Source organism: Fukomys damarensis, unplaced genomic scaffold (assembly GCF_012274545.1).
Source record: "Fukomys damarensis isolate Sample0158 unplaced genomic scaffold, DMR_v1.0_HiC HiC_scaffold_24, whole genome shotgun sequence".
In the NCBI taxonomy this organism is placed as follows: Eukaryota; Metazoa; Chordata; class Mammalia; order Rodentia; family Bathyergidae; genus Fukomys; species Fukomys damarensis.
Genome location: NW_022900936.1, coordinates 45,943,945 through 45,956,315, shown reverse-complemented (window position 1 = coordinate 45,956,315; position 12,371 = coordinate 45,943,945). Strand labels below are relative to the sequence as shown.

General features: G+C 38.9%; 1 protein-coding gene and 1 pseudogene across 1 annotated transcript in view; one reads left to right on the top strand and one right to left on the bottom strand.

Annotated features, from left to right (window-relative positions):
- The window catches only part of Impg2 (interphotoreceptor matrix proteoglycan 2), a 94,326-nt gene that overhangs the window by 26,921 nt on the left and 55,034 nt on the right, over positions 1-12,371 (top strand). Inside the window, exons 6-7 of the mRNA XM_033755888.1 lie at positions 2,678-2,727; positions 3,641-3,723. Of these exons, the coding sequence (XP_033611779.1) occupies positions 2,678-2,727; positions 3,641-3,723 (133 nt within the window). The remainder of the gene's footprint in view (positions 1-2,677; positions 2,728-3,640; positions 3,724-12,371) is intronic.
- Positions 9,447-11,224, bottom strand: LOC104855807 (annotated as a pseudogene).

The following is a 12,371-nucleotide window of genomic DNA, read 5'->3' as shown; positions in this document are numbered from 1 at the left end:
TTTGGCTCTTCTTGTGCTCTTTGTGCTGGCTGCATGAGGGGAGCAGATTTGCTGCACTACACCCTGCCTTCCCTTGGAGACAGCGAACCAAAGACTGAAACCTCTGAAAGGGTAATTGTCAGATATTTTGTCCCAGCAACACATAAAATGGATGAATATACCCCTGTTTTATATTTGCTTAATGCTTAATACTTTTCAGGCCAGGGATTTAGCTCAGTGGTGCTGCTGCCTTCCTTGCAAGCGCAAAGACCGCAGTTCAGTCCCCAGTACAAAAGCAAAACAAACAATACTTTTCATAGTGGTTCTGAATATATTTTATTCAGTTTTTCTCAACACCTGTGTGAAATAGATATGGCAAGGAGAGAGTCTGTCCTTCCCACCCCTTTTTCTTGGTGCCAAAAGTTTACTTGAAAAGTGAGGTAAATGAGTATGGGAGAAACCAGCTCTGAAGAGCGAACTTAGGCCAAACAAAGAGAAAAAGGGGTTAAAAGCAAAAATACTGTATAACTCACACTGATAGCTGATAATCCTACTTTAGAGATTAAGTTCTTGATGCTAAGACCAACTAAGGTGTTTACTCAATTCATATGCCGTGATAAATCTGGAACTTACACCTAGGACTCTAGAATTCCTAGTTTGTTTTTTTCCTGTTTCATGCAGATTATAGTAACAGATTCAGGAGCAAAGCATACAAAATCATTAAGGCGAGTAATAAGTTGAATATAAACTATCCTTAACTTTAATTTTTTTATTTTTTGGTATTGAGGATTGAACCCAGGGCCTTACCCACACTAAGCAGTCGCTCTCCCACTGAGCTACACCCCAGCCCCACAGTGTTTTAACATTCATGTTCCATGTGACTGTGAATAGCTTTTGACACATCTCACCTGAATACCATTGACATGATTATGTAATAGCAGTGAAGAATGAATAATGTGCTGGGTAAGATAGAAAATGAGGCAGTGGAGGGTTGTTTACTGCTGGTATTAAATTAAAGTTCTTAGTTTAATAGCTTCAATTTTGTAGTTTGGATTAGAAATGGAGTAGTTATTTCTTTAAGCTCAACATACCCCTGTGTTCCAGTACTGTTCTGAATGACATTTTAAGAATCTCTGCAGGAGGCATAATTAATGTGAACATGTGAAAGGATTTTTGTTGTTAAGTGTTCTTTTCTGCCTTTTGGAAGGAGAGTGAGAGGGTTAGGGATTAGGTGTTGCAGTGTTAGACAAGTGATTTGAATCACTGAGAATTTTCTACTTACTGTCATTAAAATAATCTTATTTAAAAATTTTTAGTACATGCTTCAGTACATAATGTTTACATTTCTTGTGTGGAGTTGGTACATGTATAGAATATGTCTTAATTTCATTTTTTGTCCTTTTTCCCCTCCCCTTAATTTTAGATAGTATTTTAAAAAGCCAGAATGATCTTTATTGTGAATTTTTTTTTAACTTACATATTTTAAAATTTCTGAAGCCTCAATGTCTAGGGGAAGATGATCCTAGTAGACTTTTCCCATCTAGCACCAACAATAAAATGCTTTTCATTTATTTTATTTTATCTTAATACTTATTTTGTATGGTTTCTTTTCATGTGGTACTAGGGATTGAACATGGGACCTTGTGCTTGCAAGGCAGGCAGCAGAACCACTAAGCTAAATCCCTGACCCTGAATATTTATTTAAGCCTTACAATAATTTCTAAATTACATATCAATCCCTATTTAACTCCTCACCTGCTTAAGCATCCAGTAAAATCGATACTGAAAGATGTATACCATGTGTATCTGGTTTGAGTATCCCTACTATCCTAGTTTTGAGCAATAAAGTAGTGATTATAAAGGTGTGACTTATACCTGTGCATCTCTGTGAAGAAAAAAACGTTGAAGGGGCACAAAACATACTTTGAATGAGGTATTTTTGACTGTGATCAAATCACCTTATGAAGTTGACTCATAAAACATTGAAAGGAATTTTCAATTGTTCTAAATTGCAAACTGACAGTCACCACTGATCAGCATCTTTGGAAAGATTAATGGAGCATCTCTTTCTGTTTAGGGCATATATGTCAATTTTAAAGTTCTAAAATGTATGCACTTTGGTATAGTTCAGTTTTTACACCTTTGGGGTATGGATTTTTTTCTTGGATTTATGGAAACATTACTTTCTTTTTAGAGCAGGAGCTTTCTCAGAATATCTTCTGAACTTTGCTAGCATTTGTGAGATAGCCTGATAAAAGAATGACTAAATGTGATCATTGAACACTTGCAGTGTGGCTGGTGTGAATAAGAAACTAAATTTTTAAACTCTAATTGTAGTTAGTTTAAATTGTTACATATATTAATTGACTACCGTATTGGGTATTACCATTCTAGAAGATTAGGCGTAGAAGAAAAAGTTAGTAAACAAAATAATTTCATGTAATGATTTAAATTGAGAAGGAAGAAAACAGATGATGAAATGTAATTAGAGGAGTATATTAGATGGGTGAGTTTAGTTGAGTAGGCATCAGTAAATTAAACTGAGTGAATTATAAAATTACAGTTTTTAAAAACTTTGCTACTTGGTAGTTTGGAAACACTGATGATCTAGTGATTTCCTTTGGAAAACAAATCCCAAATCTCATCATAAGCCCTTATGTTTCAATCTTTTTATTAACTGCAAACATTTTTCTTCTAGACGTGAATTGTCATCTCCAGTTCCTATTGGTGACACCTCAACATTGGGAGGTATGCTTTTGTGCTTTTATTCACTTTTCCTTTTAAGTTATTTGTGGTTTAAGAAAACCTTTAAGCAAGAGTATTTTTTCTCTGCACATTTTAAAAATATCATAAATAAAAATATATATTTTTCAAGAGTCTCAAGAAAAAGTATTTGTTTTTTACTTATTTTATGGCATTGTGTTGTGAATTAACAAATCTTTGTTAATTATATTGCAAATCAGAACACTGCTTAAAAATGAATGGATGGACCAGGTATGGTGCTGTGCCTGCCTTACAAGCTCAAGGTCCTGAGTTCGATCCCTGGTACCAGTGGTGGTGGGGGAATGATGACCTAAGGAATTATTTTAAGTCTTATGTCAAAAGATGCAACATTTCTGGTACTAATTGTTTGTTGTTTGTCCTATAGAGTTTCCCAGAGTAAGAATTTTTTTCTAGTTGCATTTTGTAATGTAGTTTAATATGTACCTTTGACCTTTGTATGCCTTATGAATTGGAGGATTTTAAAAAAAATTAATTATAAAATACAAACTTTTTTGTATTAGAAATTTCAAACATATACAAAAATAGAATATCATGATGTGGTCCAATTTTAATTATTGTCAAAACATAGCCAATCTCTAACCTTCACCCACTTTTCCTCTATAGTATAGTTACATGAATATAGAAACTTTAATTTTGTACTCCCAGTGTCTAGCACACAGTGGATGCTCAAACAGTGCTTGTAGAGAGATATGAGTACTTATTGCTTTGAGAAGACCCTTTGCAAGTGTGTCTTGAGGTTTAAATAGACTGAATTTCCAGTATGAAAAAGCAAAGGACTTTTAAGAGTAGTTTTTGAGGTCAGTTCCTAATTTTTTTGGTATGAATTCTGACTTACTCAGGGATTGAATTCACAGATGTGCTTTTATTTTCTGCTTAGGTGCTATTCTCAGTGTTCCATATTCAGGAGTGTCTTCCTATGAAGGTGCTTCAGAGAGCAGCTTGCAAACCTTGAAGGAAAGTGTGAGTCATGCTGTTTTGCCACTTAGTTTCTAACATGGAGGGCAGGAGTTTAATGGAGTTTATATTTCACTGATGGACTACATAGGTTTTTGTGTGCTGCCCTGCTCTAAAAATGTCATAAATTCCAGAACCAGTGTATTAAAAATCTGATATTTCTTGGAGAACCGAATAAATCTGCTCTTTTGGTGAGGATTTGGTATGAGAGGGCTTCAAATTTTACATGAAATGACATGCAGGTTGGGAAACTCTCATTGTGATAAGCTTATAGTCTAATCTTTCATAAAACATGTCTTAGAAGGAAAGAATACAGATTCTTTAGAAGGAAAGAGTACAGGTTTTATGTAACAAAGTTTAAAAATTAACATGATTTTAAAAAACCATGATTTTTAAATGTATCATTTAAAAAATTCTAGATTGAGTTTATTGATACATTTTAGGTATACTTATGATCACATTCATCATTGAGAATTTGTACCTGTATATGATATATCTTATTTCTTATTTCTTCCACATTCCCCTGCCCTCTCTTTAACCCCTGCACCCATCCCTATATAAATAAGCTGTTTCTGTTTTTTCCTTCTTACCTTCAATTTTTTTCTTTCCCTTCTTTCCTTTCCCTTGCCCCTTTACCTAGTTCTCCTTTTCCTTTAAACATTTTCTTCCTATTTCACAATATCTATTATACATTTGATCTTCATTTACACCCTCAGTTTCTCATCCCAGAGAAACAATTCGGTATGTTAATATGTTTGTCCTATTTATTTCACTTATGAATATGGTCTCAAGGTGCATCCATTTAGCTATAAATGTTTCCAGTTTATCTTTATTTATGGATGAGTAGTACTCCATTTTATAAAAAACCACATCTTTATCCACTCACCAATTGATGAGCTTTTGGGCTGTTTCCAAGATTTAGCTATTACAAACTGCCACTATAAAAATGGGTGCACATATATTGCTATGGTATGATTCTTTTAATTCTTTTGGGAAGATACCCAGTAGGGGAATAGCAGGGTCAAATAAAACCTCTAATCCTAGTTTTTTTGAGGAATCTCCACACTGATTTCCATAGTGGTTGTACCAGTCTACATTCCCAAAACAATGAAGAAACGTTCCTTTCTCCCTACATTCCCAAAACAATGAAGAAACGTTCCTTTCTCCCCACAATCCAGCCAGCATTTGTTACTGGTTGATTTCATGATAACAGATATTCTTTTTGGAGTGAGATGGAAGGATTCTCAGTGTTGTTTTCATCTGCATCTCTTGAATGACCAGTGATGTTGAACGTTTTATCATGTGTTTATTTGCTATTCTTCTTCATCTGAGAAATGTCTATTCATTTCAGATGCTCTTTTTTGGTTTGGATCTTTAAATTGGGGTGGTCTGCTTTTAAAAATTCTTTATAGGACTCCTTTGAGGAACAGCTGGTAAAATTTTTCCCCATATTGTATGTAGGTTGTCTCTTCACCCTTGGTAGATAACCTTGATGGCTTCCTATGCTGTGCAGAAGCTTTTTAATAAGATGAGATCCCAGTTGTTGATTCTTTGTGCTAGTTCCCATGCTACTGAGATTTTGTTCATAAAGTCCTTTCCTGTGCCAGTGTCTTAACGAGTTCTACCTCACCTGTTTTCCATCTGGTTTAGTGTTTCTATTTTAATACTTAGATCTTTGATCCACTTTGATTTTAGTTTAGTATATGCTGAAAGATACAGGTCTAGTTTTAGTCTTTGGCAAGTTGAAACCCAGTTTTTACAGCACCATTTATTAAAGAGGCAATCTTTCCTCCAGTGAGAGTGTTTAGTGCCATTGTCTAAAATGAGGTGGCTTAGTATGTCTGGAGTTCTTTCTGCATCTTCTCCGTTCCATTGATTCTCAGGTCTGTTTTTTTGCCAGTACCATGCTGTTTTTATCACATTGGCTTTGTAATATAGTTTCAAGTTGCGGATTGTGATACCCCTTGCTATGTCTTTGTTGCCTAGACTTACTTTTGTTATTATAGGTCTCTTCTGGTTCCAAATGAATTTTTGTATTATTTTATCTAGTTCTATGAAATATACTGTTGGAATTTCAGTTGTGATTGCACTGAATCTGTATCTGCAGTTTTGAAAGTATGGCCATCTTCACTATATTGGTTCTTTGTACCCAGGAGCAAGGGATGCCTTTTCATTTTCTGATGTCCTCTTTGATCTCTTTTTTTCAAAGTGCTTTAATCTTCAGAGTAGTGGTCTTTGATTTCTTTTGTTAGATTGATTCTTAGGTATTTATATATATATTTTGGGTGTTCTTGTTATAGGAGTTCTTTCTCCAATTCCTCTCTCAATGAATCTATTATTTGTTTACAGGATGGCTATTGATTTTTGCGTATTGACCTTGTATCAAGATACTCTACTGAATTTGGTTATTAAGTCTAGAAGTCTTTTGGGGAGTTTTTGGGATCTTCTATTTAGAGTATGATGTTATCCTAAATGCACCATTATTAGTAGGAACTAATAAACAACACTAAGTCCTATTGCTGAGTTTTTATTGTAAAAAATGACATAATTAAGTACAAAATTACACATTACCCAGGTATATAGAAGCAGTTTATGAGGAATTTTATTAAGTTCTGCATTTAAAAATTTTGCCATTTTTTGGACCACCTATAAATTTTTTAAATTATCCTGTTATTTAAATCTAAATTCAGTTCTGTATTGAGAGGGTTGTAGGTTTTTATTTTGTTAACTTTTCCCTTTTGTTTTTTGCTACTAAAAATTCAACTATCATTTTTTTTTTTTTTGGTACTGGGGATTGAACTTGGAACCTTTTGCTTGCTAGGCAGGTGGCGGAACCCTGAGCTAAGTCCCCAGCCCCTCATTTTTTGAACTATCATTTTGATTATCACTCTCTTGTGGTAATTTGATTGTTTTCTTTGGCTGCTTTTAAGATCTAAGATATAAGATCTATCTATCTGTCTAACTATCTATCTCTGTTAGGAATTCTACAGTTTTACACAAGTGAATATAGATGTGTACAAAATACTTGGATATTTTGTGAGATTGGTTCTCAACTACTGCAACCTATGAGTATCACAATAAAGCAAGTCAGTGAAGTTTTTGCTTATAAAAGTTATATTCTATATTAAGTAGTAGATTTTAACAGTGGACTTAGAATATTCAGTAAACCTTGTAAAGAGCAAGTGAGGCAGAGTAGATTTAGTATAATTCTTTTTTAAAAAATTTTTTTACTCTTTATAGTACATGTTTGCAGTGCATAAAGACTACTTTCCTTGTGGGGAGTTAGTATATGTCCATACACACCCTGATTCTTTTTTAATATCCCTGTGCTCTCCTCCTTTCTCCCTCCCTCCATCTCTTAATCCCTTTCCCATTTGCGAAAGATCTATCTCCCTATTTCCCTTAATCTACCAGTTCCATCCATGTTGCCCCAAATGACATGATTTTATTCTTTTTTATGGCAGAATAATTTTTATTGTATCTCTGTATATGTACACCCACACACATACACATATATTCACCATATTTAAAATATCCAGATTCCACCATGGCTGGTTAGAGAATGAGGTCTGTTGGAAACACTTGGAGGAGAGGCACTGGGTAATGCAAGTATTCTGAAATAGAGGGAAAACACACCCAGATACAGGGAGCTGTGGATCACATCCCTGGAGACAGGGAGAAGCAGGAGAGATTCAGTTGAGCTGGACAAGAGTGAGTGCTTTCCTATTGTTTCTCCAGTAACCAGAAGGATCTGAGACAGCATAAAATCCTGCCCACCTTCCACTATTACTGCAGATAATTAAGGCCCTATTCAGAGCCTGGAGATTGTGGGTTGGAAAGCAGAAGTCTGGAGACAAGGACCAGGGATGCATAAGGGCCTCAGGGTGAAGGAACAGAAAGCAGGCAGGACCTGGGTCAGAGGATTTCTTATGATGTTCTGGGTGGAACAGAGAAAGAACAAGGAGGAGACTATCTCAGGATTTGCACAGCAGTGAGGGGAGCAGGAATGGGAGGTCCCTGGTGAAAGAATTGGATGTTGGATAAGTTATATCACATATTCTTCTTCCCAAATTAATTGAGGTGGTCAGGTCTTGGGATAGAGACAAAGAGCTGCAGCTGGCCATGCCCAAAGCAAACTTTCAGTCAGGAGGTGGGTCCAGAGAGACCAGCAGCCCAGAGTGCTTCCTGGCTGGCAATTAAGCAGTACATAGAGGGGAAACTGGCTTGGCTGACTGCAATTGGATGCTAACACTGCAGCGTGAAGGCAGCTGTGTGAGCACTCTGGCTGTATGGTATAACAACAATCCAAGGGCTTTTTGTTTATTTCCTTCCTTGCTTGTCTGTTCTGGGTGTTCTCACCCACCCCCCATTTTCTCCAGTTATTGCTTTATTTATTTTACTTTTTATTTTCAAAGTTTTTTTTCCTCTTTATTCTGCTCTATCTTGATCTTTCTTTTCTTTTTAACTTTTCCTCCCTCTTCTTTTTTCTTTACTCTTCCTCACTTTCCCTACCTGCTTATCTACCCTCTCTTCTTCACAACCTTTCATGGGTCATAAGTATGTATTTATCAGGTGCCTCTATGTGTACAAAGAGATTAAGAATTGATCATGGGGCTGGGGGTTTATTAGCTCAGTGGTTTCACCGCCTGCCTCGCAAGCACAAGGGCATATATGCAAATATGCATGTACAGCCGTGTTGATAGCAGCACGATTTGCAATAGCTAAATCTTGGAAACAGCTGAAATGCCCATCAACCGATGAATGGATAATGAAGATGTGTGTGTGTGTGTGTGTGTGTGTGTGTGTTTAATACAATGGAGAGAGAATTACTCAGCCACAAAGGATAAACTTGAGATATTTCTATGTAAATGGATGCACCTTACTCTTTTTTTTTTTTGGTACTAGGGATCGAACTCGGGTCCTTGTGCTGGTGAGGCAGGTGACAGAACCACTGCCCTGCACACTTCAGAAATGTACAACTCAGGTGCAAATATTCTGTTGGGTTGTTTGGCACAGAGGGTATAGGCAGGCAACAATGTAGTCTTTCACATGGCCAAGTGGGGCCCCAGCAAAGCCCCTCTCAAGTTGTGGCACCATAGGAAGTCGGCAAGGCCCTGCCTAAGGAACACAGTACACAGTTGCTGAAAGACTTGTTTTTCTTTTTTGCTGTAAATACCAAAATTACAAAAATCAGTTTATAAGCTGTTTTTCCAGAATAACTCTCCCCAGATCAAAGCAAAACAAAATACTGTCAAGTGTTAATCACCCTTCTCCTCAAATGAAAGCCATCCACCTTCAGCCATGGGATTAGGAAGAGAAGAGGAGCTTTCTCTACTTGGTGACCACATGGCCAGAAAGGTCCCAAGAGAAGTGATGGTTTATGATTGGAAAACCATGGAGTGGGTACCTACACCAAGGGGAGGCATCCACAGTGAGCTAGAAAAACTCCGCAAATTCCAAGATATATTTTTAAGCTTTAATGATCTGGGGCCTCCCCAATGAAGCTTACCTACTCTGCTATGGGCTTGCGACTTCTTTGTTCAATAAACTGTGCAAATCGGGTCCCTTCTGTGCAAAGACATTTAGTTGTCCCTGATCAATGCAGATTGTTGCACAATGTATGAACCTGAACAATGTATTGCTTTGCATATATTGTCCATGTGGTAAGGAGGTTCCATTCCCACCTCCTCCCAGAAACCTTGTCTGAATCACTGTCTTTGGGTGACATTTTTTTGCCCCTCCCTGTTCCCACTCCCAGCCAAGGTGTCTGTGCGCAAGGGTGTCTTGTCAATCCAGAGCCAGCTCAGGTTCTCAGATAATAAAGGGCAAGCTTTAGGAATAGCCAGGAATACAAACAAACCACAGCCCTCGTTTGCTGAATGGGAACTGCTAGCACTAGGGGTTGGCCACTCAGCCACTTGGAAACTTAGTAAGCAAAGCCTTCTGCATAGGGGAGGCTGCTGCAGCAGTCCACATCCAGGAGGTGAGTAGGGCTGTTGTAAAAGTGGGTCAGGGGCAGGGTGTCCTCGATGAGGGGGCAATCAAACTCTGCCTTCAGGAACAGGTGCTGATTGTCTGGGAAGGCCATAGAGAAAAGGGCATTGGGGTTGCAGACAAATTTGTAAACATATTACTCCCCAGCCCCCCTCTGCATGATGCTCTTTCACAATAGTAGCATAGAGAATGGCTCAGATTGTCATAGTTTATGGCTGGCTGGTTCTTCTGAATTCCCCACCACCGAGCAACCTCCTCTGGTTCTATCAGCTTGAATTCCATGCCTCGGCCAGTCCAGACAATGAAGTGGGTGTTGGCTGGGTCATCAGAAGGGTGACCAGGAACTGCCACAGCTGCAAGAAGCCTCGCCTCTGGTAAAGGGGGCCCTCCTGGTACATGGTGGGCTCCTGTTTGACCTTGCCTTCCAGTTGTTCAGGCACAAGTGTCATCGAAGTATAACCAGGGATCTTTTTCATATGGAAAACCTTCATGGCTGCTGGACAAATATCCCTGTCATGTAGGATGACTGGCAGTTAGGCACTTCTGAATCAACGCAGTAACCTCGGGGCTCCTGTTTGATTCCCATTAGTGACTGGAACACATGCTCTGGGGAACCCAGCATTCCAGGGACTTCATTTTCTTAGAGCAGGTCATGGTATTCTTGTTTGAATCCCTGAGGGGAGGGAGGCTGCAGGGACAATGGGCTCTGACAGTTGCTGGTAGTAACCAGAGTGTTTGTCCCTAGGGACTCCTGACTGAGGAGGGTAGGGGTGGCAGGGTTTAGACAGTTGTCTCTGAAATATCTGTTCTGATGGATACTGGTTTTCTGTAATCATCTTGGGTATCTGCAGGGGCTGATGTGGTGGTTGAGGTACCCCAAAGGTGTGTTGCTGTGGTCCAGGTTCTGGAAGCGGTTGAGGGGTAGGGGTGGGGCCCACAACTTGGACTGGGCCAGCTCTAGGGGCATGCTCTCAAGTGGGCAGAGTCCCCTGGGGTGGGGGAAACAAGAAATTCTGATGGGTGGATGACAGAGGTGTGGTAGGAGGGGTTAATGGCTTGAACCCAGAGGGAGGCTTCCTATCATAGGCACGGTAGTTGTAGAGGCACTTTTCTCCATAGTTAGCACTGACAGCCTGTTCGTGGCTGCAGGCCAACAGCTCTGGTGAGGGACTGTGCAGCTCCCACTTGATCTTGGTTGCAGGGAGGGCACGAAGCACCAAGTTATCAGACTGAAAATCTGGGGCAAACTGTTCATCATCAGTAACTTGTGCTTCAGCTAACCAAGCCTCTTGAAGTTGACTGAGATCCTGAAACAACTCTTCAGAATCATGACCCAGATCAGTGTCCAAAAAGTTCCTCTTTCTGTCAGTCACAGGCTGCCCTCGACCTTCCTCTGATCGAGATTTCCCTAGGACCATAAAAGGAACTTGCTGATCATAAAACCCACCCATGATGTTTCCAAAGTCTCTAATATCACTTTGAATGATTTCAGCATTGAGCAATTTCTGGGGGAACAGGATCCTTCTGAAGTGGCCACCTTCCCTCCTGGCAGCGGCCTAGTGGTGCAGGTTCACTCATGCACACACACACTGGGCATGGGCATCTAGGCCAGTGGCTGGGCCAAACCACTCAGGAGACATCGCACTCAGTATTTTGCTTTTTAACCCATTCCGCCAGCTTATTTCTTTTGACTGGTGAATTGAGGCCATCAACATTGATGGTTATAACTGTTATGTATTGACTTTTCTTTTCTTTCTTTTTTTTTTGGTACCAGGGATTGAACTCAGGGCCTTGCATTTGCAAGGCAGGCCACCGAACCGCTGGACTAAATCCCTGGCCCCAGTATTGACTTTTCATTGTCATGTTATTTTCCTGTTGTTGGTTCTTTTATTTTTTACTTTTCCCTCTCTCACTTTAATTTCTTTCCTTGCCTGGTATATTTGTTCTGTTGGAACTTATGGATTTGTGTCCTTCATTTTCTTTTTTCAGGATGTTGTTTAGAAGTGTTTGGAGTGGGCTGGGGATTTGGCTCAGTGGTTCCACCACCTGCCTTGCAAGCACTAGGTCCCAAGTTTGATCCCCAGTACCAAAAAACAAAACAACAAATAGAAGTGTTTGGAGGGCCGGTTTGGTGTTCATCAAATTTCTCAGGTGTTTTTTTTTTTGTCATGGAAGTTTTTTGTCAGGAAGTGTTATTTCCCCATCAGTTTTAAACAATAGTTTTGCAGGATACAACAGTCTAGGTTAGAGGTTGTTTTCTTTTAGGACCTGAAATACCTCACTCCAGGCTCTCCCTGACTTGAGGGTTTGTGTTGAAATGTCTGCTGAGATTCTGATGGGCTTTCCTTTGCATGTGATTTGTTTCTTTTCTCTAACTGCTTTCAGTATTTTGTTCTTCTATTGGGTTTCTGGGATCTTTTTTTTTTTTTAATTGAGTTTATTGGTACAATCTAGGTATACAATATAATTACATTCATCATTGGGATTCCGTACCTTTACATACCATTTTTTCTTTCTCATATTTTTTTCCTCTCCCTTATTACCTTTCCCCCACCCTTCCCACTTTCCCTACACCTTTAGCCCTTTACTTCCTATTTCACATTATTAATTATCTCATTAGGATCCTGTGTACTATTATAGTTTTTCACACCAAAGAGACT